Below are 27,676 nucleotides of genomic sequence, written 5' to 3' on the forward strand. Positions count from 1 at the left end.
TCTTGCCATTTGTCTCAAGAAAATTCCCATTGAACATTTAGGACTCTCTTAACCTCCGTTGATAAGTAATATCTATATGATATTGAAATTCATGTGGCATGGTCCTCTACCAGTGTTTTATAATGTATGGTGTCATCTTAAATCTAGCTTTTCGTCTCAACCATCACTTTCCCCTTGACCATGAAAGGAGTCCAACCTGAATTTATTTTAGTTGTTCTGATACTTTTTAGTTTATATAAAGTCTCATGTTTATGTGGATATATATTGTATCGTCAGACCCTGTATTTACAAGTCAAATGAGGTAGGGAGAGGGAACTTTGTCTGTTTGCAGAGTCTTTGAGGGCCCTACTGCAACCTCACCTTTTATTTTCTCCTTCACAGGTCAATTTGCTTGCCATCTTCATCTAGATACATTGGCAAAAGCAACCATATACCGTTGTGCTGTTTTTTTTTTTTTTTTTCAATCAGTTTGCGTTGGCTCCAAATCATAGTGTCTTGTTGAAATACTTTATGTGCATGCCACATTTGGGTCTATTTCTCTATACTTGGAGCATGATATTGAACACTTGTCACTAATTTCTATCTTTTGTTGATAAATCGACCTGAGAAACAAGGATCTGGTCTGTAGTATTTCCTTCCACCCAGAACTTTATAAAAGAATTGGAGTTTGTTAAATGATTTAATCTTTAGCCAGTCAAGGTGTCAAAGAACGGAATATATGCTATATGAGTTTGTCTATCTATATAAAGAATTAAATACAAACTGTTACAGTTCCTTTATTTCCTATCAAACAACTATATGCTGTTATGCTCAATTTATGCTGCAGCTATATCTTTTGATTGGGATGAACACCTGAACTGATTCTGTGGTGCATAAATCATTAATACTACACTCTTGTTTTCCAATTTATGAATACCATCTCAAATCAATATTGATCTAAAGCAATAATATACATATTTTCTCCATAGATACTGCCACTAATTGGACCTTCAAAGTCGATTATGAAGTTGCATGTTGATAACTATGAGTGGCATGAATTCTTTCCGAATGGTAATTTTTCTCCTTTTATTTTTGGTTAAACTGTTCTAATTTACCTTTGTGGCTGAAGAATGTTTTATCTGAAATTGCTGTAGTAACCCATAATATTGGAGTTGTTATAGCAATATGGGCTCCAATTGTCCTGGTAAGTAGACTGTAAACGAATATTTGGGAGCAGCAAATTTTATGCTTTCTTACTGTGTTTCATATATTACAGTTTTAACTTCAAAGTTTTTCATTTTGACCTGTTTTATCGACCTGTAGGTTTATATTATGGATACCCAAATATGGTATTCCATATTTTCTACACTTTTTGGTGGGATTCATGGGGCGCTAAGCCATTTGGGTGAGGTTAGTGGCCAGTTTTTCTCATTCTATGGGGAAACATGTTAATAAGTTCACTAATTGTTTGGTGCGTTATATTGATTTCGGAATCCTATATTTGATTTATATGGAAGATGTAGTAACAATTATATCAGTCAGATTATCATGATTTCTTTTTTTTTTCTCTTGTAATTGTTGTATGAACCCATTTTCATTCCTTAGATACGGACAATTGGGATGTTGCGTTCTAGATTTCAGTCTGTGCCAACAGCTTTTTGTCGGCGTCTTGTGCCATCATCAGATGCGGATACAAAGGGAAGATACATGGTGCTGCTAATTCTAATTAACATATTAATATTTGCATTATTCCTCTCCATTGTCTGAAACTTCAAATAATATCCGTATACAGCTAGCTACCTTTTCTTCCAAGCGGAAATGCTAGCAATATTTCCCCTCTAGGCCGCAATTTGCATGCAGAATAGAGTAAACCACATAGGATAGGATAAGGTTAATATTCCAATTCTGTGTTTTGTGCTGGTGGAAATAATACTGGACATAACTTCTAATTACGGGGGGGCAAAAAGTACGAAAAAAATGATGAGAGGAATAACAAGGAAAATGGGAAAATGAAAATCTAGATGGCAGAGGGAAAGAAAATATGAATTTTATTGTCTGATGACCTTTAGTCGTTGCAGAAAGCAACTGATGGTTGCTCGAACCTCTATTGCTGACAAATGGAAGTCATTGGAATCCACATGTCCATTCCTTTGAAAAAAATCCCATAGGTTTTAGAAATCCCACCAACTGATCCCATTATAGTGGTATATGTCTCCAGTTAGATGCCCTATGATATCTTTCGCATGATGCTTCCAAAGAGGATGGCACTATTTACGATCGTATCCCACCCTTCATATTGCATGTGATGTCGGACAAATAAAGAAAAGAAAGAGAGAAAAAAAAGGGATGAGAAATGAGAATTGAGAGGTAGTAGGTGCATTATGCTTTATTCTTCAGTGTCTGTATCAACACTAGTTACACAAGCTTGTTTTTAGGCAGTGGCATGAATGAGAAAAAGATAAAACCCTAAGATAAGTCTGATCCTAGAAAATAATGGAAATCCCACGAGTGCGTATCTCTAACAGAACCTCCATCAATCTGACTTTCAGTAGTATTAATCAAACTGTGCACATACCACCTTAGAGCCTTTCATATTTCGTGTCTTTGGCTAAAGTAAATTATTAACTATGGCAGGATAAGGCAATGGAAAGAAGGAATTTTGCAAGTTTTGCTCATGTGTGGAATGAATTCATAGAATCTATGCGGGCAGAGGATCTGATCAGCAATGAGTTAGGACTGCATCCTTGATTAAAAAGCTGTCTTACATCATAGACATCTTTTGTAAGTTTTTAATATTTACTTTGATTTATCATTGTTTAGGGACAGAGACTTGTTGCTGGTGCCATATTCTTCAAACGATGTCTCTGTCGTCCAGTGGCCACCTTTTCTGCTCGCTGGCAAGGTAAATTTTTTGGGTGGTTTCTCATGTTAATTTTATGCTATGCTCAATTTCTAACTTTTATTTTATTGTGTTGGATGTATGACAGATTCCTATTGCATTAGACATGGCAAAGGATTTTAAAGAGAAAGAGGACACTGATTTATTTAAGAAGATAAAGAAGGATGATTATATGCGTTCAGCAGTAGTTGAATGTTATGAGACACTCCGGGAAATAATTTATGGTCTTCTGGAAGATGAAACTGATCGGAAGTAAGAGTAAATTTCCAATATTATTTCCAATATTTTCACAGATAAAAGGAAGAAAGTCTCCTGATATTAGAAATCTCATAGTTGGTTTCCTTTTTTCTATAATGAAACAGTATTGTGAGGAAGATTTGTTATGATGTTGACATTTTCATCCAGCAACACAAGTTTTTGAATGAATTTCGCATGAACAGGATACCTTCACTGGGTGAGAAGTTGGAGAAGTTTCTAAAACTCTTGGTAATATTTTTCCTTTATGTTATCTTTTTTCACTTTTTTATTTCTCCTCTTAGTGTGCACTTTCGTGATGAGTTTGTAGATTTAATTTCAGTTCTGAGTACTCAATTTGGTTGGTTGGATGGCTGACAGCTATCCGAATATGATGCTGTAGACGTGTACAAGTCTCAGATAATTAATGTCCTCCAAGATATTATGGAAATCATCCTTCAGGACATTATGGTTAACGGCTTTAAGTAAGTGCTGATGAATTCAAACTTTGGATGTAAGGCCTATTTGTATTTTGTACTTTTACAATTGATGAACCTTGATGAGTTGTATATGATATGCATTTCTGCTTCTTCCCTGTAGAATCCTTGAAAGGTATCATGTGCAAATTCAATCTAATTACAAGAAAGAGCAGAGATTTGAAAGGCTAAATATCGCCCTTACACAGAATAAATCTTGGAGGGAAAAGGTACTCTTGGTTGTCATTTATTTGTTTCAGTTATCACTTGAAAATTTTATGTTGGGTTCTTGTATTCTTATTCCATTCTACATTTTGTATAGGTGGTTAGGCTCCATTTGCTTTTTACTGTCAAAGAATCTGCCATAAACGTGCCAACGAATTTGGATGCCCGCCGTCGTATCACTTTCTTTACAAATTCCTTATTTATGAATATACCAAGTGCTCCAAAAGTTCGTGACATGATCTCTTTTAGGTCAGTCATTGTTGAACAGCTATATGATCTCTTTTAGGTCAGTCATTGTTGAACAGCTATATGATCTCCTTTAGGTCAGTCATTGTTGAACACTTATTTACTGAAATATTGAAGCTTACCTCACTGGAAAGGAATCTATGTTTATGGTGCTGTTACTGAACAATCTGTTTGAGAACCATCAGTGCTGCAGTTAGATTGGCTGCAAAGGGTTGATTGTTCTCATGTTTCACATGATGCATTAGAAATTTCCTTTCCCCTTTTGGTCACTTAGATATTGTCCATATCTCTTATGAATGAGTTGCCTCTTTCTCTTTCAATTATCATCAAGGGGTCAGAAAATAGGCGGATGTTTATGTTCTCTCTCTCTCTCTCTCTTCTTTATTTATTTATTTATTTTTTAGGAACTGGTGCGTGTTCTTTTTTGACATAATTTGTTTTTTGATCCATGACATAGTGTTTTGACGCCATATTATAGAGAAGATGTTCTCTACTCTGTTGACGAACTTTATAAGGAAAATGAGGATGGCATATCAACTTTGTTTTACCTACAGAAAATATATCCTGGTGAGTTTTAGGTCCACTGCTGCATATGCATTGTTGTTGTTTTGATTGGTAAGATCTTAGTGAACAGCTAGGTTTGTCTGCAAATTAGATGAATGGATGAATTTCCAAAAGCGCATAAATGACCCAAAACTTAATTATTCTGATGATGATAAGAAGGAGGCTACTCGTCATTGGGTATCTTACAGAGGGCAGACACTTTCTAGAACAGGTCCATACGAAAACAATTTTGCAATTCATTTTGTAGTGCACTGACTTAAATAGCTATTTCATTAAATATATCTATATATTTCTGCCAGTGAGAGGGATGATGTACTACAAGCATGCTCTTGAACTGCAATGCTTTCTGGAATCTGCAGGAGACTATGGTTTGTGCTTTCTGCCACAGATTAAATTACAATTCCGAATTACCATCTTTGGTAGTTCCGTTTCAGTATGGTTCAAAGTCAATACCATGGCATGTCAAAATAAATTATTAAGAAACTATGCATGCAGCAAGTTTTGGTGGCTATCAGACCATGGAATCCAGTCAGGGAAATGAAAGGGTGCAAGCTCTGGGCGATATGAAGTTTACTTATGTTGTTTCCTGTCAGCTCCTTGGTGCTCTGAAAACATCTAAGGATCCGAGAGATCGAAGACGTTACAATGACATTCTAAATCTCATGATAATGTAAGTTCAATTTGCTTTCTGATGCACTATCTCCTTTTTATTTAAGCTTTGAATTGGAATCTTTGAGTTATGTAAACACTGTACAGGTATCCATCCCTGCGTGTTGCTTACATAGATGAAAGGGAGGAATTTGTGAATGGAAGATCTCATATATTTTATTACTCCGTGCTTTTGAAGGGAGGCAATAGTTACAATACGGTATGAACTGTAATTGCTTGTTTGATGTAGAATTCACATGCATGAAGACTTATTTTGTAAGCTCCTAATGTTGTATGGATACTTACAGTGATTACCTGTTAGTTCAACTTGTAAGATCTGTTGGGAATGGTGCAAGACATTTGGAGTCTGAAACCTGTTCTCATCACAGGGAGGAGGGATTTGGATTACCTTTGTATAATATTTAGTATAAACTAGGAACTTTCTTTATTAAAAGAGGAAAAGATGGATTCTTTCAGTTAGATTTTTAATCTTATAACTTCAATCGCTGGCATTGTTCATTTACTTATAAGAAACTTAATTTTTCAAAATCATTTAGTTAAGTATTCACTAGTTATGAGGTATAAAATCATTTTCCTGATTCTCATGCATAGTTTGACACTAGGAAAAAAATTGAGTTGGTAACTTTCTTCTGCTAAGATCGTTGTTAGTTTCGTTTATAGGTGCCTCTCTCATGTCTTATGTATGACCTATGTTGTTGGATGAGTTACATTAGTTTTGGGGTTTATGACCATTAATAATATGGCCTCATATTCAGTTTGAGTCAGACTTGAAGGATTAAAGACAATGTTTTCCCCATCAATTTCCTCTTTTTACCTCCCCTTTCTTTTCTCTCTATTGGTTCTATGCCAATTATTCTTCTCTTACATTCCCACTAGAATTACTCCATTTCCAACCAGGATACAGCACTTTTTAACTTCATTATATGAAATGCAATTGTTCCATTGTAAAATGTTAAGTGTACCAAAATGTTGGGTTGCTAGATTCTCCTTCCTTCATTTGGATATAGAAAAAATGAAAAACTCAGGCGGGAAGGTTAAATTGAGTGGAGTATGCAGAATGCAAATGCAGTTAGTTTTCCCATAGCCAAACCAAATTGTGAGTACGAGGCTTTTTTATCATGAAATTGAGTTTTAGTGTAAAGTTGAGTTAAGTCTACTTTGCTAACGACATTTGCTTTGAATTTCCACCTACTCTAGTGATATTCATGCATGCACTGTCTCCAAGGGGACGACCCAGTTGATTTGACCCCTTGCTTCCAAAGCTAGAGGTCAAGGGATTGAAACCGCCTCGTATTCCAACCTTGGAGGGGAGGATCGAGTGGAGTGCATGGTAACTAAAAATACACAAACACATTGAAAGACTATGTCCTTCGGCCTGACTATTGGTCAAGATCATGGGCATTTTTATGTTATTCGGATAAAGAACTTCAAAGACAACCAATGACAATGCTTGTTTGCGAATTGTTCTTTCCCATCCCTTGTTAGAAATTCCTTATAATATTCCTGGATTATTGCCTGTATTGTTAGGAAATATATCGGATCAAGCTTCCAGGACCTCCAACAGATATCGGTGAAGGAAAACCTGAAAATCAAAATCATGCCATTATCTTTACTCGTGGAGAAGCCTTGCAGACCATAGACATGAATCAGGTAACTTCAGTTCTCCTCCTGCTTTCTTTTAAGATCTAGTAAAAAGTAGTTCAATGTGGCTTCTTGTGCTTTTCTCTTTCTCAAGGACAATTACTTTGAGGAGGCTTTCAAAATGAGAAATGTATTGGAGGAATTCCTGAAGTCTCCTTCTGGACAACGAGAACCTACAATATTGGGTCTAAGGGAGCATATTTTTACTGGAAGGTCAGCCTAACACACACCCATTTTATCTTGATGATTGTTATCACTTGGTTCAGAAACCTTTGTGGGAAGAAAGTGTTGTTTACACAATCAGCAAGTGTATTTATATATGCTACTTTCTCCCTTCTATATTATACAGTGTATCATCACTTGCATCGTTCATGTCCAACCAAGAGACTAGCTTTGTCACTATTTCCCAACGAATTTTAGCAAATCCTTTGAGGTAAGCCTTAATTTATTTAAATCACTGCTTAATTTTTCTCACAATTTAAATCACTGCTTAATTTTTCGCACATTGTAATCATTATATCGGACTTCATCCTTATGGAAATGGGACTATGTTTAATGTGCAAACATTTTTCACTTTTACCCCAGTATGGCCACAAAGGTGGGTGGTAGGTTTGAATCAACATTTACAGATATGAAGTGTATATATGTAGTTTTTGAGAAAAGATAGAGGGTGGGCAGAGCCCAAATCAATTTTTCCACTCCTAAGGATTCAAACTCAGGTGGCCAGCCATAGCTGCTTGAAAACCACCTGGGCAGGTTGCTGGGGGGCCGATAAAAATCATATTTGAGTAATGTGCCAAAATTTATTTGCATTTAGAGCTTGTAAGTGTATCTGATAGTTGTGCCAGCACATGTTTGTGTTTGTCCCTGCAGGTACTATTATCACTGTCATCCATTCTACTGTTAAACACAAATGTATCTACATTGTGCAGGTTACACAGTTGTTTATCTTAGCCACTTATCTTCTAACAACACTCTGGTCTCCTGATGCCTAACTGCATGCCTTTAAACACTTTAGCCTACCTATCCCTATGTAGCAGAAAAAGTTTCCATCCTAGTTATTTTCCAGGTGCACATGAATTCTATGACCTTGCCTGCTTCCCACATCATTAGTTCCAAACACGAGTAGCACTGCAAAATGTGCAGCCAAATCAAAATTAACACTCAAAACACTACAACCATTGCTAACACGAGTAGTAAAAGACCCGTTGGATTCAACGAAGAGATCGGGGGTTCAAAGCCCATTGGGGCCACCTATCTGGGGTATTTATTTCATTGTTTTTCTCTATACCCCAAAATCCCTCGACCTTTCTGTGTTCACGGAGTCCTAAACTGGGAATACTGCCAGACCCTACAACCTTGATAGCTTTGTTAATGGTGTCAACCTGCATTGGATAGAAACAATATCCTGAAATTAAGTTCTCCTCATACATCTAAGGGGAAAAAGGAAATACTCGTAGGCTATAAACATCCCAGGTAGCTGACCCCAAGGGGTTTTGAACTGCCAACTAATTGATTGAATCCAAACATACTACTCAATCCAACCTCTTGAGGATTCTCTTACACAAATAAGCTAAATAGCAACTTTAGATCAGTTAAAAGTTTATAGATGTTTGGCAAAAAACCTAAGTGGTGGGAGGAATACTTTTCTAGTGAGAAAACTTATTTCTTTCTTTCTACCATTGGAGCTTCTGTTAAATGTTTCATATTAACTTTGCAGAGTACGTTTTCATTATGGTCATTCCGATATATTTGACCGAATCTTCCACATAACAAGGGGTGGCATTAGCAAGGCTTCAAAGACAATTAACTTAAGCGAGGATGTATTTGCAGGTAATAATTAGCTCAGAATATATCAACTTAGAAATCTATTCTGATGGCTAATTGTGTTGAAATCTTCAGGCATGAATTCAACTCTCCGTGGAGGATATATAACACATCATGAATATATTCAAGTAGGCAAGGGGCGTGATGTGGGAATGAATCAAATATCATTATTTGAGGCAAAGGTTGCAAATGGAAATGGAGAGCAGACACTTAGTCGTGATGTTTACCAGCTCGGCCACCGGCTTGACTTCTTCAGAATGCTTTCATTCTACTTTACAACGGTTGGATTCTATCTTAGTAGCATGGTATGTTAATCAAACTAGTCTTGTTGTTAAATGTTTCTTAGGAGCTCCCAATATATTTATAGTTCACGTCTTCGTGATACCTATTACTTGAGTTTCTGCACCAACCGTTGTTGTACAATGATAGTCTTCTGAAACAATCAATTTATCGATCATATAAAATTTATGACCCAATTTAATTCAGTATGTGTTGTCACTAATCCAAGGCTGTCTTCTTTCAGGTTACTGTGCTAACTGTTTATATGTTCTTGTATGTACGTTTTTACCTGGTTATGAGTGGATTAGAAAGAGAGATTCTCGAGAATCTGTCCATACATCAGAGCAAGGCCCTCGAACAGGCATTGGTTACACAGTCCGTCTTTCAGCTTGGGTTATTAATGGTTCTTCCAATGGTAATGGAAATCGGCCTCGAAAAAGGGTTCCGCAGTGCTCTGGGTGATTTTATCATCATGCAGCTGCAGCTGGCTTCTGTATTCTTCACATTCCAGCTTGGAACAAAAGTACACTATTTTGGCAGGACAATCTTGCATGGAGGTTCTAAATATCGAGCCACTGGCCGTGGATTTGTTGTATTTCATGCAAAGTTTTCTGAGAACTACAGGCTGTACTCCCGGAGTCACTTTGTGAAAGGACTGGAGCTGGTTATACTATTGGTCTTGTATCAAATATATGGGCATTCATATCGCAGTTCAAATCTTTACTTGTTTATCACAAGCTCTTTGTGGTTCCTGGTTGGCTCCTGGTTGTTTGGTCCTTTTGTGTTCAATCCATCTGGTTTTGACTGGCAGAAAACAGTAGATGATTGGACAGATTGGAAGAGGTGGATGGGAGATCGCGGTGGTATCGGCATGCATCCCGATAGAAGTTGGGAATCATGGTGGGATGGAGAACAAGAACACCTCAAATTCTCAAATATAAGGGGAAGAATTCTTGAGATTATCCTTGTTCTTCGCTTCTTCATTTACCAGTATGGAATTGTCTACCACCTTGATATAGCTCATCGCAGCAAGAATATTCTGGTATACTTACTGTCCATAATGATTTTTGCCTATTGGTCTACAAATTCTTTTGGTGTATGGCATCTATTTGCTTTATTTACCATATCCTTCACATTTTTGTAGGTGTATGGACTCTCTTGGCTAGTTCTAGTAACCACTCTTCTAGTTCTGAAGGTATGGAACCGAAACCCACATGTACTGAGGGAATGAACCTTTTCCCAACATACGGCTGAGGAGCTATGCATATTAATTTGTAATGCACTTGCCTTTTTTGTTTCTTCTGTTGCTGTTAGATGGTATCAATGGGCAGACGAAGATTTGGTACCGACTTTGAGCTCATGTTCAGGATTCTCAAAGCACTCCTATTCCTTGGCTTCATGTCAGTCATGACCGACTTGTTTGTAATATGCGGTCTCACCATATCAGATTTATTTGCCACTGTGCTTGCTTTTCTGCCTACTGGATGGGCCCTTCTACTGGTGAGTTTGAACTTCAACTACTTTTTGTAGTACATGGTATAAGCCAAATCTATAATCTGAGTTACTCTTTCAACTTATTCAAGCCCCCTGCTCCTCCCTCCTTTTCAGTATGTTGGTAATTGATCAGCATATTGCAATCCTATGTGCATGCAATTAAACCTACTCATGCTCATCCAGAATTACTTCATTGTACTTGCTGAAATGTTTTTTTTTTTTTTTGGCCTCCCGTTTGCTATCTTTATTCACAACCCGACTTCATTACCTCATGTTTACTTGTGTACGTGGAAAAAAATAAATAAATTCACCATGTGTGAAAAAAAAATCACTTTCACAATCCTTAAATCTTTATTCTTTTCGAGAAAAACTACATGATTGTTATTTTTCATCACACGCGCTATCCAATTAAAGACATCAATTTAGGATGGGAGTACATATAAATGAACTACAGTGCTTGCTAAATCATATATCATTTTATTTTGTTCTTTCAAGATTGGGCAAGTTTGCAGGCCATTGTTCAAGGCAATAGGATTCTGGGATCCAATAAAGGAGCTTGCCAAAGCATATGAGTACATAATTGGATTTCTACTCTTTGCGGCTATAGCCATTTTATCATGGTTCCCATTCGTATCTGAGTTCCAAACACGCCTGCTCTTCAATCAAGCATTCAGCAGAGGTCTCCAGATTTCTATGATTCTCTCTGGTAGAAAAGATTAGACTGAGACAGCAAAAAGTTGAAGTTAGTAGCATCACTCATCTTCATTTTTTTTTTTAATTACCCTTACTGAAACCTATATTGTTTTGTAGTCATCATGTTGGAGTAAATAACTTTAGAAAATTCAACTTTGCTGATTTTCTTTTATATGTTTTTGAAGAAAATTAGAAGCTGCTTTTCTGTCACCACTGATTCTTAAATTGTACCTATTAGTATTGATTATTGATTCGTTCATGACTAGCGTGGTTATAATTGATAGTGAGAGTATAAAAAAGAATTATTCTTCATCGTCATTTCTTACATCGATTTATTATTTATGGCATTACAATTCCCCAAATCGCCAAATTTGCAACTGTTGAGCCGTATTTTATAGCCATTTGCTTCACGTCCCATTGGGATCTTTTCCTTATTTTATCCTACCTAAATTCTCTAATTTTACTTTTATCCTCAAATAAAATATGAGTAATGATATAACTTTAAATTTTTGTACAAACTTATCTTATATAAACTAATGTGGCATAAATTTATTAGTTGAATTAAATATCTCTTAGTCCACATGATTTATTTCTATTATTTTATATTTTTATTCAACCAATTAATTAATGTCACATTAGTTTGTACAAGAATTTGTGGTTGTATCATCACTCATAAAATATTATTATATTATTATTATTCTTTTTTATTATTGTTAATAATAATAATAATAATAATTTTTTTAAAAAAATAATAATATTATTAGTTGTTGAAATTATAATTATTATTTTGCATTATTATTATTATTATAAAATTTTAACAATAATAATTACTGTTAAAATTATAATTATAATGGTTATTTTCATCATCATTATTATTATTTTGAATAATAATATCAAAATTATTATAATAAATAATGACAATAATTAATTAAGGTCATTTTAGTAACTTGTAAACATTCACTTCGATTTTCAGTCGTAGCAAACATATTGATGGCATTACAAATCATTCTAATTTAGATTCATATAGTTAAAGGAAATAATTTATTATGATTCTCATTTCCCATATCAATTTCAGTCTATTTCAATTTTAGTCCATTCTTATTACCATTTAGTAAAGACATTATTAATCTCTTTTAATTTTCTAAATTTAGATGATGTTTGTTTTTTTCCCTGAAATTTGAATAGACTTGAATTTGTTTGAATTCTGAATATAGTTGAATGTCTGAATCTAAATGATATGTTTGTTTTTTTGTCTAAATTGCTAAAAATATATATTATGTTGTTTTTTTAACTTAAAAATCTAAAAACTAATATTTTTACATTTACGACCTTACAAATTATAAATATTAAACAAACAATAAACATCTCAAATAATATAAATAAGATAATATATTATCATAACATAAATTATATTCAATGGAATACAACTCATCAAATTTTATATTATATATGTTAATCAATTTTATTATAGTTTAGGATGTTTTATGTGAAAAATATTCATAAAAAATTATGAAGATTAATAATACTAATTTGAAGAAAATAAAAAGATAAAAATAATAATAGTGTGTCACTATATATTATCACAAGTTATATGAAGATGGGTAATAATGTTAAGAATTAAATTTTGTTTAAGGATGAAAATTAATTTATTAAATATAGATGTTTTGGAGAATATCTTTTAATGATATCATTCAAACTTTTTAGATTAAGGAAAAAATTAAAAAAACTAGCTTAATAACTTAATGACTTAATGGTTGAAAATTTTCATTAAATTAAAAAAATAGACTTAATGATTTAACTTATTAAAATTAAGTCAATTAAGTCATTAAATTAAAAAAAAAAACAAACAAACAAACGGCCCCTTAGTGAAAAAGTTGACTTAATTGTAAATAAAGTGAAAAAAAAATTGGGTTGATTGTCAACGGTAAAATGTAAAATTTAATCTTAACCATTTATTTCTATAGAAAAGGATCTTTGTTTCTGAAAAAAAATAGTCAAAGTTTAAAGAGCTTTAAAATTAAGTAAATTACAAAATAGATGATTCACTTGGCGTAAAGAAAATCATGTGCTACAGTTAAAAGGTTAGTTAGAAAAATAAAAGTGGGAGCTTCTAAGTTACAATAATTGTACCATACATCTCTCATGTGAACCACACAAAATTGTAGGACCCACAATTTGTGTGGTTCACATGAGAGATGTATGTTACAATTATTGTAACTTAGCATTTGCCAAAATAAAATGGTAACATCTTCAGTGCGTGTACTTTAAAGTTTGTCATATAGTTTTTAAAAACAGAATTAATAAAATTACATTACACCCAAACAAGATACAATGTAATACAATACAATAATAATTGTAAAAATACATTAAGTCTGTCTTCAATCCATCTGTTATAATCAACGGATCAAATCATTGTATTTTCACATTGAAGATAAAAAACTAGTGCAATGGTGATCCATTGCAAAGCATATCTCCACCAACAAATGTTGTGCACAAATCTAGCTTGAGCCTAACTGGTATTTCCTTGGCTCTTTCCTGTCATCGTCCTTCAACTGATTTGATTCTTCCAATAGATATTGTGAGAGTTTTTTTTTTACGTGCGGTAGATTAAAGCATGAAATCATTCAAATTTGGAACTCAAACGTGAAAGACAGTCACATTATATAATACAAGAAAATGAGAGGATACAACCAAACTGATCTAAACAGAAACAACCACCACCATAGATCAAGAGATTTAGGTGGACACAAGGACCATCACAAATCAAGAAATCTAGGTGGAACAAAAGGCCAGAAATAAATAAATAAAAGAGTTTCCAGTAAAGGAAGGGGGTTTAAAAACTTTTGTTTCTTGATTGAGCTATCTACCTATACAGAAAACATAGATTAAAACGAATAATAATACTACATGTACTTCGTTTAAATATTTGGTTAGGATACTTACTGATCTGTCATTAATCATTTAATGCCATGTGTATAGTATTAATTGATTTTATTATTAATTATTAATCTATTACTGCTCAATTAATAACACATAAGATATCATATTAGAAAAATATGTCAACTAAGTATCCATCCAAAATAAGTAAACATGGCATTACTCTAAAACAAATTCCCCCCCCCCCCCCCCCCACCAAATTGTGTATGTTGTGTTCATGTTTGGCTGCCACGTGTCTTTAGTTCTTCCATTACATGTTCTCTTGTAATTCAGCAAACGTGCACTCCTTGGCCATGAATCAACATTGTCTACTTCACCATTTCAGATAAAGATTTCACAGGACTTGAATACAAAGTTCAATGAGTAAATGGAGAAGAAATATAAAAAGCCAATAAAATGTTGATTTTCTTTATGAAAGACGCGGTACATCTTTTTCTCTTCTCAAGAAGACAGATAAACCAATCACTCAATGATAAATAATTAAATAGACAAAACAATACACTGTAATAATACAAATGGAGTAAGAAAAAACTGATTGACAGTTCTTTTCTGCCTGAATATGAAGCTCTTGAGTCACCTCTCATGTTCTTAAAGAATGCTGCAGTCCTCTGAGAACAACCTGTTTATGGAACCTCCTTGTCCGAAAGATCAATAGGAAGGCAATAAGACACACAACAAAAGCAACGAATTCCATGATCAGAAATGATAACATGAAGCAGTGAGTGCCATTGCGGGAATTACCTTCACCACTTGCTACCTTGTCATAAATATACCCAAAAATTCTTGCAGAGCATATATAAGATCCAACAGGACTAGCAATTGAGATGGTGTTAAAAATAGTTTCCATGTGCCCAACTCCAAATATCTCAGAAGTTATTGCAGACATTAACGACCAGTGTCAAACATAACAAAGACCCACTGTAAATTTATAACAATAGTTAAAAATCCATTAGTACACTATACTCTTTATATTTTGTCAATATAAGTAAGAAATTAAAATTTCATTATTAAAATAAATACACAAAATTTATTAATATAACAAAATATATATACTGTTGGAGGAAAAAATCATCATCACTAATATCAATTCCTTACTTCACTTTTCAATTAATATACAAGTACTATCAACAATATTAACAACTAGATTTTGTATAATTATTGTTAACAATTAATTAAACAAATAAAAACTCAACTTTAGTAAGTAATAATTAGGTTCAAGTCGTTGAAGTAAAACAAACAAAATCAATCAATTAAATAAAATATCAGTAATATTAAATTTGAAATTATAAAATTTCTAGTTATTAAAAAGCTTATTTTTTTGTGCGAATGTGTGTGTGCATTGTAATGAGATAGGTTAGGTTTAGGAATTAAGAACTTTAACTTACATATATTTATGATTAAATTTTTTATTGCAATTTTTATGATTAAAAATTGAAAAATTAAATAATGGAAATAAAGAATGCGGGTTGGCAGATACCCAGGTGATACCCACAACCTGCAGTGGGTTTCAATTTAAAATATCAAATATGCCCACAACCCCCAAAATTATCCATAGCGGACAGGTTTCTACAAGCGGGTTTAAGTAGGTTTGCAGGCTAGCTGGAAATTTTGTCATCCCTAGTTGTGGGATAATCTCCCTGTAAAAAATAAATTATTAAAGAAGAAGAAGTAAAGTATCATACTCATGTATAAACCATTAAAAATATTCTAGTTAACTAAGATGCTCGTTGTCTGCCGCATAACTTCTAGCCGTAGTTGATCCGACGAGCAAGTTTGGAATGTGCAATATATCATGTTTCTGGCTTAAAATAAATGGTCACTGTTCTTAGACGTCATTGACTCATTTTTTGTATATGGTTTATATAGCAATTATTTTCAGCTTCTAACGATTCTTAAGTTGGGAGTGGATGATAGTAAAAGTAAATCAATTATCAATCTTCCATCTATTGTTCTTTTAATTTTAAAAAAAAAAACTTAAAAATTTTGAATTTGTTCAGTGAACCATCCAAAGTTTACAAGTTGTATAAGCTTTGTACCTTTATTTCCGTTTATATTTTCAACGAAAACAATGGCAAAAAAAATTAGTACTAGCTTATAATCGTCGTGTGGAAAAACTAAACTTTTAACAAATTTCTGTATATTAAATATAATTGCTCTTGTGATATCGTCAGAAATTAACATTTGTTAATGGTAAAGTGAGAAAAAATGATAATAATTGGTGGATCAGTAAGCAAATTAAAAAATAAATTAGATTTTTTTTTTTTAAATTAGAGGAAACAAAAAAAGGAACAAACACGTTTAGGAATGGCAAAAAGAAAAAGAAAAGCTTGCGTGGGCTAAGCCCAGATGTTTTCATCTTTTTTAAGGGGCTATTTTTAGAAACCTCTTCTAGGGTTTGATATAATTTCATTTAAATGGCGAGATTGAATGTATTCTCACTTATCTCTATTCTCATTAGTATACATATAGGTTGACCGTTAGTTGGCTTGCGAAATAACTAAAATATCCAAACCAATTTGGGGAGACAGAACATGTCTCCCGGACGATGAGTGCTTGTTTCCTTAAATTACTGAATGCTTGTTTCTGTAATTTCGAGCAATGAATGTCGTCTTCCAAGTGACAAGTGCTTGTCTCCCCAAATTATAGAATGTTTGTAGGGCTGGAAGGTGAAATCAAAAACCACTAAAATATAGTTTAGTTCTCTCAGCAATAGATTATAACAGTCTCCACCAAACACACCACCAATATTTTACTTGTTTAAAGAAATAATTAAATTTAAAACCATGAAGTTGTATGTCACCAAACCGACAACATAAATAAAAAATAACAAACATTTTAATTTGTGGCGAGAGAAAAAAAAATAGTATGAGTTAATTGAATTGGAAAATAATACTAAGTAGAATAGCACCATCATATAAATAACAGTCACATGTGCATTTCCGCAGCTTACAGTTGGTGACATCACGATTTGACTGAATTTCATCAGCCTAGACATTCAACAATCGCCAATATACTTAAAAAGAACAAAAATAACAACTACATTAACAGTGTGGCATGATAGCTAAGTTATATTTTATACATGGTATTGTCCATTTCTGCTCCAGATTCTAGTGGAACAGCAAACGGTTCAACTGACCTTTCATCCCTATCATATGTCAGTAAACACACGTTAATAAGTGAAAGCAAAGTAATAATTATAAATAATAATAATAATGACATTACTAAACAACAACAACAACAGTTACAATAATAAAGAAAAATAATGATAATAATAATATATTTTAATGTTTTTCATGTGACATGCATGTTGACAAAAAAAATAGAAACTGCGTTCATGTGACAAAAATTGTCGCATGTGAGAATCACTTGTTGCCCAAAAATACAGAATGTTTGTATGTGCGACAAGAGCATGACGCCGCCCAAAACACAAAAATAGTATTTTTGGGTGATATGGGTTGTTGTCTGTGTGATAAATTTTGTTGCCTAAAAAAACAGAAACTGAATTCGAATGACATAAGTTCGTCACTCGTGCGACAAGAGCTTGTCGCACGGGAGACAGGCCTTGTCGCCCAAAAACACAGGAACTGTGTTTGTGCGACAAGCGCACACAAACACTGCAAATTTATAAACAGATCAACTTTAGCAAACTTTGGCAAGAAAAATAAAATTACAATTAAGACTACTTTTATTTTACACACCCATTTGCATAAGAATAACAAATTATTGACTTTATATGCCTTATTACACTATTTATGGTATAAATCACAAACATAAAATAATCAATAATTAATTTTTTCCAACTCATGGACACATATGGCTGAACTCATTCTCCTTTTAATCAATTTTTTTGCCACCAACCCATGAACAAGACAAATCAAACACAACTAACAACAACCACTTATAAAATCTCCAAAAATAAGAAGATCAAAGGTATTTTAAAATTTTAGACTTTGATAAAGTAACTAACCTCTTACAAACTTCAATACTAGTGGTATATTCCGGCCGCCGTCGATCGTCTCCGGTCAGTGGCCTTCTCTGACCACCTATTTTTTTTCTTCATGGGTTATATATGTTGTTGGTGTTTATTTTATTTTGTTCCAGCAAATGAGAGTAGGGGAGTGGAGTAAAAATTGTGAAAGAAAGAAATGGTGAAGATCGACAATTGTGAGTGAAAATGAAGTGAAGTGGAGTGGAGTGAAAGTTGTGAGTGAAAATGATATTTATCTCCATTATTTTTTTGTGGTGGGGAAAGAGAAATTCACTCTTTTACACAATGAATATTGTGTGTAATCAGATAATACAATTATTCAATAGATTTTAAACCATTTTGTATTGTTATTTGATTTTTTTAGAATTTCAGCTTATCTTTTACATTTTTGCCCTCAAATACTAACGTTATACATGTATAACGGCAGGGGAGGTAAGTGAGAATACAATCAATCTCGCCATCTAAGTGAAATTATATCAAATCTGAGGGGAGGTTTCTAAAAATAGTCCTCTTTTTTAAACACCCCAAGCTGGACTTGAGACTTTTTAGGTGAAACTGTGTTGAACCTTAAAACTAAATAAATATCTAAAAATATATTTTATTTTAATTAAAAATTTACCTTTAATATTTAACATATAATTAAATTTTTAATTCTTTTAGCACAACTTTTTAAATTTAATCTAATAAGAAAATTTTTTATATTATAAAATTTTAAAATATGATAAGAAATTTTGTTTTAAAATGTAATACGATAATTAAAAAATTACAGCCTGGGCCAACCCAATTACCCAACCCAAGACGGGTTGATGTGTTGGAAAAGAAATAATAATAATAATAAAAAGAATAACCTCCTTTACACGGCAATTAGTTCCGTTTGTTTCATCTTTTTATTTTATTGAAGGAAATGTCCTCTCTCTACACTTTCTAGCTCCTACTCTTTATCCTCTTATTTCCCTCCTCCACCCCCTTTTCTTAGCAATTCGTGTAATTGCTTACATTAAATATGTCTCAGCAAGCAGTGACGACTATGATTCTCCCAAGTATGCATCTACTTCTTAACTTGCAAATTCATTTATTTATTTTTTGTAAACCATGATTATATTCTGCTATAAACCTGGACTTTCATATGTTCTGAAATGCAGCTAAGAGGTGAACCAAAAGGAAAATAGTAGTACGTTGATACATTTCTTAGTCTAAGGATTTATTTGGAATTAATATATGTGTGGCTGATCTAGCGCATATGCGCATATTCCACAGCTTTGTTCATTGATTTTTGTTTGGTTGTTTAAAATCTTATTAGAATTTTGTTAAACATTACTGTTAAAATGATTTATAGTGACAACTTAAAAAAGTGTAACTGTAAGCTCACCGTGGTCTAGATGCCTCTTATATCTTTGATATCACTATAGAGTATTCAGATTATCAATGTACTTCACATCTCTTAAAATTAATGCATGTTTCAGCTTCCTTGTCTAAATTTTGGGCAATTAAGCTTCATTTCTGTTTCTAATGAGTGACAATAAATTAAAGTCATTAGCAGTTTGATGATGAGGAAAACAATGGAGGTAATTCCCCCAAGCTTTCGGAAACTGTGGAAGGAATGGGATCTGCGAGTGACGGTTCTCCTTAGCCTGACCCTCCAAATAGTACTCGTCGTTTTGGGTAACCGCAGAAAGTTTGATTCCAAGCTTTGGATCAGAATTGTTGTCTGGTCTGCATACTTGGCTGCAGACTCGGTGGCGACTTTTGCTCTTGGTATTCTTTCAGGCAACCTCACAGATTTGTTTGATGAACACGTCAAAACTCTCGATGCAAACACAGAATTAGAAGCATTCTGGGCTCCATTTCTGCTTGTGCACCTGGGTGGTCCGGATACTATAACTGCTTATTCCTTGGAAGATAACGAACTCTGGTTGAGGCATCTGCTTGGACTGATTGTCCAGACAACAATTGCTTTCTATGTCTTTCTTATGGCTTGGACAGGTGGTTCCCATCTTTCGATTCTGTCCATTCCGATGTTTGTTGTTGCGTTTATCAAGTATGGAGAACGAACGTGGGTGCTCCGGTCAGCTGTCAACGAGAAACTCAGACAGTCCTTGTTCACAAGTACTTCTCATCGTCATGATTCTAGTTCCAGTTCCAGAGACATTGACTTGTTTCGTGATGAATACAAAGTTAAGAATGACGAGGGATATATTACAACGAGAAGAACAGTAATGGCTTCCGAGGTTCAGCTTCCAGTAGATTTCTCAGTCATTGTTGATTGCAGTAACTCCCTTCCTTACAAAGAAAAATTGCTGACTGTGTATGGATATCTGCAACTAACTAAGTGCCTTTTTTTGGACGCCGGACTCAGCTCTAGAGACAGAGACAGTAGCAAATCTGTCTTCAGATATCTTTCTTCAGAGGATGCTTTTGAAGTTGTTGAAATGGAGCTTGGACTGATATATGATTTGCTATACACCAAAGCACCGCTACTATATACTCTTTGGGGGCTGGCCCTTCGCCTGCTCACTTTCTTTGTCACCTGTTGTGTGCTGGTGCTCTTCACTTTTCTTCAGCAAAAACAACAGTATGAATCAAAAGTTGATCTTTCCATAACATTCTTGTTGTTAGTCTTTCCAATTATCCTAGAGATATATTCAGCAATGTTTATGCTGATCCCTTCGGATCAATTTCTCATTTGGTTAGTTAGGCGTAACAGTGTTTCCACATTGCATTATGCCCTTTCTTCTTTATTAAAAAGTCCTAGGTGGTCGCATAAAATGTGTCAGCTCAGTTTGCTAAGCTTCATTGTAGTCGAACCCAAACACCCGCCTTGCCACAGAATACTTAAGCTCTCAGGCATTGAGAAAAAGCTGGAAAAGCAATGGTGGGTAGATCATGAAGAAGTCCCTAAAGTCCTTAAAGAAGTGATCTTCCGGTTCTTCAAGGAGAAAGCTATGGAAACGAAGCCATGGGAAAGCAATAGCAAATCTTTGATTGTGCCTGGTGCCAAAAGAAATGTTGATGCTGGTGACAAACTGATTACTGAGGCTGCTCCAAACTTTGAAGATGACCTTGGGGAAAACATTCTCTTCTGGCACATTATTACAGAAGTTTTCTTTTGCTTAGATGAGCAAACCTTTGAAGCAGACATTGCTGTACATTGTAAGTCAATCAAACAAATTTCAAGATATATGTTCTATCTGTTAGTGGCGCATCCCTCCATGTTCTCAGTTGGAGTACTGGATATGAGTAGCTTTGAACATACAGTTCATCGTGTTAGGGATAAAATACAAGTAGAAGTTCCTGAAGATCATATTCATGATCGAAAGACGGTATGTAGAGATCTGGTTGACGAAGATTACTATACAAAATTTCACGGCTCAGACAGACTTTTATACAATGCAACGTGTGCAGCTGCCCATCTAATGAAGAAATACGGAGACCAGGTTGAAATTAATTTAAAACCATCCTACTAATTTATTTGTATTTTTGAAATAAACAACTAATGATTAATTGATGTTGTAATTATGATTGACGGGGACAGGGTCTAGCAGAGAAATGGAATGAATTGGGCTGCACTTGGTTGAAAATTCTGGCACTAGCAGCACGCAAGACTAAAGGAAACCAGCATGGTCAACAACTACGAGGTGGTGGTGAATTACTCACTCATGTTTGGCTTCTCATGGCTCATTTTGGTTTAACCGACCACTTCCAGATAGAACCACTAATAAATAGACTTCATGTTAAATAATTAATTAGGAAACCACAAGTTGCGTGTAGTGTATATATTTAACATTAATAAGCGTGTCCAACCCCCTTGAGGGGCTTGATTATTAGTTATATAATGATATTTATGAGACCTCTATTTCTCGTTCTGTTTTAGCCTAATTGTTACTAGGCTCCAATGTATCAAAAACAAAAAAAACATTAATATGAGTGTCCGTATTGTCACATGATAATGAATAATAGAGTGTCATCTTATAATAATTTGGTTCTTCTAATTACTTTCGCAAAATAGTTTCCATCTGTTGTCTCAATATCACACAACACGTGTTCACATAAGACATATTTACTATAAAGGCCTTTGATTGAAACTTTTTGTGTAACTAAACTTCTAGCAAACATATATATAAGTGTTCAAATATGAAATTTAATGCTCATAAACCCCATAGTTTATATATTTTTTCATATTCTTTCCGCACTTTAAAATATTGAACTAGAAAACCCCTCTCTCTCTCTCTCTCTATATATATATAGACAGATTAGCAGCCCTCTAAAAATATCCTTAGTTTTACACTCATTAATATCCATTAAATTTGAGATGAATTAACAGATAAGATTTATTGAAATTGAATATTTAAGAATTTTTAGTATTTTCTCTCTTCGTGTGAACCTCCCAAATCTTTCTCTCTCCATGCTCTCTCACTCCCTCTCTCTTCTCTTCTCTTCTCTTCTTTTTTTAATTCCTCATTTTCTATTTGATTTTTTATCACTATAAAAAATTTTATACTCTCTCCAAATTCATTTCACGGAAAACATCTGAAAGCATAAAAGATTTGGTATATTGTCATTGTTTTATAAATTTTTTATGAGATGGCAATTTTCCCGAAGGAGGCAGCTACTCACAATTTTTGCGTTCAAAGACATTTAAACTCCTTAGATTGGTAAATGATATCATTCACTTTGTGAGAACAGTGTTGCCTTGATAGAATCATATTTCTGAGACTGTGGTTGACAAGTAAGATTATATAGGACTAAATATTATAATTTGATTGGGTTAGATTGAATTAGATTGAGTTGTTTTATACGGTATTGTCTTATATTTCGTACAATATCTGATTAGATAACGTTAAGTTATATTTAAATACAAAAACATAAATATTATGAATATTTAACAGTAATATTAAAATTAAAAGTTAACTAATAAAAGCATTAAATATATAGTAAATTCATATTGGGTTGTTATAATTTTAATGAACAAATATAAATTAATAAAGCTATTTAATTAATTTTTTATCAAATATTTTAGATATATTTTACTTTATCAAAAAGATAGCAAATAATAAATATAAAATAAATTAATTACTAGTGTTGATGAGGTAATTGGTGAGTCATACCACCTCAAAAAGGTAAGAATCTCCAGAGAGGAAAATCGAATCCCTCAAAGACAGGGACAAAGCCTGTCAGGTGAGAATTCAGGAACCCTTGAGATGACAAATATGGAAACTCTAATTTAAACCGTGACCGAGGTCAAAATCGTCAAACCAACAAGGCTAAAATGTCGGGATGATGCTTATCACCAAGAAAGAATTACGAGAATACTATAAAATGACTAAAGAAGTTGGCTACAAAACCACTACGCCCACAACACCCCCCAGAAATGGGGGGATCGCCCCCCACTCTGAGAATCACTCTCCATTTTCTTCTCATGGAAGCATTTTAAGGTAAAAAATTAGCATGAAAGAGGTATGACCACTCAAGCAAACTAAAAACACTTCGATTTTAATTCAAAAGGCACTCTACTGACCTAAGCATTAGAGTGGGTATGTCGGAGACCACCTTCTCCGGCCCCATTTGACTATTTTCTTGTTTGTTACCGTGTGTACAAGTTACCTCCATCTATTGAACTTGGTTCGACCTCAGGCAGGAAAAAATCAAGCGTCAACAACCGGTATCATTTAATTTCATGATTATTTTTAATATTACATTAGTAATTATTAAATTTAATACAATTAATTATTGTAATAAATTATTAAATAATTAAATTTATTGAAATAAAAGTATCAATTTAATTAGAATATAAAAACAAAATAAAAAATTTCAAGTAATCATTAATAAAATAATTAATATATTTATTAAATTTTAAGTAAAAATAATAAATGGTGCTATATATGAAAGAAATATTACAAATGGATAATTTTTTTTTCTTTTATTCTAATCCCATCTGAACCCACTTAAAAATTGTGATTGCTAATGTTATATTTAAATTTAGTCCTCCCCAAGTCAATCCATTGAAAGTTGACAAATATAAAATAAGTTATTTAATCATAAAATTAGTCTAATCCCACTCTGAGTCCAAAACATAACCTAAATCAATCTCTAGTTCCTTTATATTCAGAGGTGGTTGCAGGGTTTCAAGAAGAGGCTGTCGTCCCCGTTCTTCCTCCTTTCTCCCAGTGGCTAATTAATCTAATTCATGTATTTCCATTATGAGGGTACAACTAAAATTAATTGAAAAAAAATTATAAAAATATGACGACATACCAATTCTTCTATGGTTTCAGATGTTTTCAAGGAAATTAATTTGAAGAGATAACAGAAACTTTTGCGGCTAAGAAAAAAAATCAAACGGAAAGTAAGGGATTAAAAAATACAAGAGAAGAGAAGAGAGAGGGCGCATGCGTAGAGAGAGAAAACATAGGAGCAAGAATGATTTGGGAGTGAAGTCCTCACGAAGAGAAAAAAAAATTAAATTACAATAAATCTCATTCATTAATTCAAATCAAATTTAATAGAAATTAATAAGTGTACAACTAAAGTTGCTCTTATTAATTTATTGATCTGCATGTACGTGGATGCGTGCGTACATACATATTCTAACAAAGAATTTCTTAAATTATTAAATTAAGAATTTTATAGAGGTGCCAAATAGTCTAAGTTGAATAAATTAATTAATTAATAATTGTTGGCCCTCCTGTCCCCTCCCCTCCAGGCCCTCTTGTAGCTCTGAGCCTCTGACAGTGCTAGTCACTGTTTACTTGTTTAGGTTGGAGTAGGGGTGTTCGCGGATCGGATTTTACGGATTGGACATCAATCCATATCCGATCCATGATTTTACGGATTATAATTTTTCAATCCAATCCAATCCACGGATTGATAAAATTCAATCCAAATCCAATCCATACATCTACGGATCAGATACGGATTTGAGTCAATCCATATCCAATCCATACGTCTGCGGATCGGATGTGGATTTGACTCAATCCATATGCAATCCACCATTTTGCGCATTAGTTTTCGAATTAAAAATTTTAGTTCTCTCCAACTAATGAAATAAAAAAATCTAATATAAAAATAATTTTGCTACCAATTAAATTTAAAATTGAATAAAATTTAAATAAATTAATTGTTTAAATAAAGCTAAAATAATACATTTAAAGTTTCAAAATATAACACATCAAGACTAATTATTCAAATAAAGCTACAATAATACGTTCAAAGTTTCAAAATATAACACACCAAGCTTAATTGTTCAAATAAAGTTACAATAATACGTTAATATAACACTGAAATTAATTGTTCAAATAAAGCCACAATTAATTGAAATGGCGAAGTTTCGGAAACCAAACACAGTCTGATCCTTCACCAGGGCTGTTGCACCTGTCGAAAAGTGGTGATTACGGAGCCATCCATGATGGGAACCAGGAGAAGCCGTACAGGTGGTGATCTTGAAGGTTGTGATAGTGAAATTGTTCAGCTAGAACCAGTGAATGTGAAGTGGCTCGATGGACTTGGGAAAGAAGATGGCTTGCTCTCGCCGGAATCACGCGGCCGATGTCCTTTAAATCCGTGTCGAGGGTGTATCCAACCAGTATTGAGTGTTGCTAGTGTGTGTGACGGCGGGGAAGCTTAGGGTTCTTTGTTTGCAAATTGTTGGTGACTTGGCGTTATGTTACTTTGCTTTTGCTAGTGCGTGTGACTTTGCTTTTATTTTGTTTTACAATTTTTACAAGTTATATTTGTATATTTGATTATTTAATTATTTTTCATTTTATATTATTATTAGGTAATGGCTAAGATATGTTATAGTGCTTAGTAACTATGCAATGTCACATTTATAATTTTTTAATTAAATTTATAATAATTTTTTAATTATATATATATATATATATATATTTTATTTTTTTTGCGGATTCACGGATTTCTGCGGATTTACAGAAGTAAATCCATATCCAATCCATCGACTGCGGATTTTTAAATTTTTAATCCATATCCAATCCACCAATCCACGGATCGGATTTATACGGATCGGATTCAGCGGATCGGACGGATTGAGCGGATCGGATTGGATTCTGAACACCCCTAGGTTGGAGTGAGAGAGTTCAAGTCCATATCTTAAATTGAAGCGGGGTGTTGTATATGGGCCTACCGCTTACCTACAAATGATTCGCTGTTTAGTTTTAGAGTGGGACTATTAGCACCCTTCTAAAATCGTTTTGAAATCCCCTTTTCAATTATATTTCACTTAATACTAAAAGTATCATTTTTTTAAATAAATACTATTGTCATTTATAAATCTTACAATTTCTAATAACTTTCTCATCCTTTTAGTCTTAATAATTATATCTTCTCTTCAAACTTTCTTTATCATTTAATTTATAAAAAAAAAATCTAATAGAAAAAGTAAGAAAAACCTTATAAAATATTGAATATTTTATGAGTCCAATACAATTTTATACATATAAACTTTCGGTGCAATAATTAGTTTGAGAATTCTTAAAAAATTATTTGCAGTGAGATAAAATTTTATTTAATTTATTTTCTCACAATGTTGTATCCTAATTTTGTTGCTACATATATTACAAGAGTATTGTTTTGGCTTAAAAATTTACTTCTTAAATTTAGATTAATCAAATGATAAAAAAATTATAGATTGCCTCTTAAATTCAGATTATACTAATGATTAAAAAAATTTATATTGTGCAAGCAAAATGAAATTGAAGAGAGAAAGAAAATATAAATGAGATTAGTTATATTTATGTTTGTCTTTAAATGTAATTATAACATCATAACAGTTTTATAAGATCAATGAAGGGGTGCCAATAGTCCAACTCTTAGTTTTATATTGTTTTTGGGCTTATTCATGAATTGGACCCCCTCAATTATCTCATCAGCAAATCAACTAATTAACCTCATTTATTTTTTAAAATTATCCTTATTAAAAAAATGAAAATTTAAGTTTCTTTAATTTTATTGATTAATTCTCTCCCATTTTCTCTCTCTCACTTCTCCCTTCTCACATCTCTTTCAATTTCTTGAATTAATTCACAATTTGAATCCATAATTAACTCTTAAAACAAACTCCAAATTGAAATTGTTCAAATATTGGGTTATCATACAAAATTAAAATCAATACAATTGAGAACAATAGATAGAGGTCATTCATGCACACACAATAAAAAATAAAAATAAAAAGTGAAATGGGCACCAACGGCAGGTCCGACGTGCCTATTTCGATGCTTAATTAACTATTAGAGTATTTGGAGATAAGAGAAATAATTTGAAATTGGCTTAGTAGCTCTATGGCATAAGTGAGCTCACCCTTTTCAGAATGTTTTCTTTTTTTATAGAGAATTTATGTAACACCCCAAAAATTACCCATGAAAACACAAAAGTAAAATTAAAATGAAACCTCACATCATTTATTCTTATTAATAAATCTCAAGATAGACAATCATGATTCATACTCCAATTGAATCCTTACATAAAACATATGAAATAAAGTCTCCAAAGAAAAATCTCTAATCCAAAATAAGA

At 33.2% G+C, this 27,676-nt stretch overlaps 2 protein-coding genes across 3 annotated transcripts in view; both read left to right on the forward strand.

Annotated features, from left to right (window-relative positions):
• LOC18045597 (callose synthase 7) overlaps window positions 1–11,506 on the forward strand; it is a 29,523-nt gene extending 18,017 nt beyond the window's left edge. Inside the window, exons 18-42 of one of the 2 annotated variants that reach the window (XM_024185753.1) lie at window positions 969–1,050; window positions 1,134–1,183; window positions 1,303–1,389; window positions 1,585–1,689; window positions 2,614–2,708; window positions 2,800–2,881; window positions 2,967–3,130; window positions 3,241–3,364; window positions 3,494–3,597; window positions 3,713–3,818; window positions 3,911–4,062; window positions 4,517–4,626; window positions 4,715–4,834; window positions 4,923–4,991; window positions 5,119–5,293; window positions 5,380–5,491; window positions 6,820–6,942; window positions 7,028–7,146; window positions 7,283–7,366; window positions 8,654–8,766; window positions 8,836–9,065; window positions 9,284–10,081; window positions 10,184–10,234; window positions 10,354–10,539; window positions 11,029–11,506. In XM_024185753.1, coding sequence (XP_024041521.1) covers window positions 969–1,050; window positions 1,134–1,183; window positions 1,303–1,389; window positions 1,585–1,689; window positions 2,614–2,708; window positions 2,800–2,881; window positions 2,967–3,130; window positions 3,241–3,364; window positions 3,494–3,597; window positions 3,713–3,818; window positions 3,911–4,062; window positions 4,517–4,626; window positions 4,715–4,834; window positions 4,923–4,991; window positions 5,119–5,293; window positions 5,380–5,491; window positions 6,820–6,942; window positions 7,028–7,146; window positions 7,283–7,366; window positions 8,654–8,766; window positions 8,836–9,065; window positions 9,284–10,081; window positions 10,184–10,234; window positions 10,354–10,539; window positions 11,029–11,253 — 3,666 coding nt within the window. In that variant the 3' untranslated portion in view covers window positions 11,254–11,506. Of the gene's footprint in view, window positions 1–968; window positions 1,051–1,133; window positions 1,184–1,302; window positions 1,390–1,584; window positions 1,690–2,613; window positions 2,709–2,799; window positions 2,882–2,966; window positions 3,131–3,240; window positions 3,365–3,493; window positions 3,598–3,712; window positions 3,819–3,910; window positions 4,063–4,516; window positions 4,627–4,714; window positions 4,835–4,922; window positions 4,992–5,118; window positions 5,294–5,379; window positions 5,492–6,819; window positions 6,943–7,027; window positions 7,147–7,282; window positions 7,367–8,653; window positions 8,767–8,835; window positions 9,066–9,283; window positions 10,082–10,183; window positions 10,235–10,353; window positions 10,540–11,028 lie in introns of those variants that run through there. The other variant, XM_024185754.1, reaches the window with a different exon arrangement.
• An 8,204-nt stretch (window positions 11,507–19,710) lies between these two features.
• On the forward strand, window positions 19,711–25,772 carry LOC18045598. Its single transcript, XM_006437097.2, has 3 exons — window positions 19,711–21,585; window positions 21,684–21,809; window positions 25,509–25,772. The coding sequence occupies exons 1-3, from the start codon at window positions 19,711–19,713 to the stop codon at window positions 25,770–25,772; spliced, it is 2,265 nt and encodes a 754-aa protein (XP_006437160.2).
• The last annotated feature ends 1,904 nt before the right edge of the window (window positions 25,773–27,676 follow it).

The sequence above is a fragment of the Citrus clementina genome, unplaced genomic scaffold (assembly GCF_000493195.1).
Source record: "Citrus clementina cultivar Clemenules unplaced genomic scaffold, Citrus_clementina_v1.0 scaffold_4, whole genome shotgun sequence".
NCBI classification, from domain to species: domain Eukaryota; kingdom Viridiplantae; phylum Streptophyta; class Magnoliopsida; order Sapindales; family Rutaceae; genus Citrus; species Citrus x clementina.

What these genes read in the sequence shown, in the direction of transcription:
- LOC18045598 (XM_006437097.2), top strand. Translation starts at nt 19,711, where the DNA reads ATGGAGGTAATTCCCCCAAGCTTTCGGAAACTGTGGAAGGAATGGGAT. An exon ending in TGAAGAAATACGGAGACCAG is followed by an intron (nt 21,586 to 21,683) that starts GTTGAAATTAAT and finishes TGACGGGGACAG; the next exon opens with GGTCTAGCAGAGAAATGGAA. An exon ending in GTGGTGAATTACTCACTCAT is followed by an intron (nt 21,810 to 25,508) that starts GTTTGGCTTCTC and finishes ATCCTTCACCAG; the next exon opens with GGCTGTTGCACCTGTCGAAA.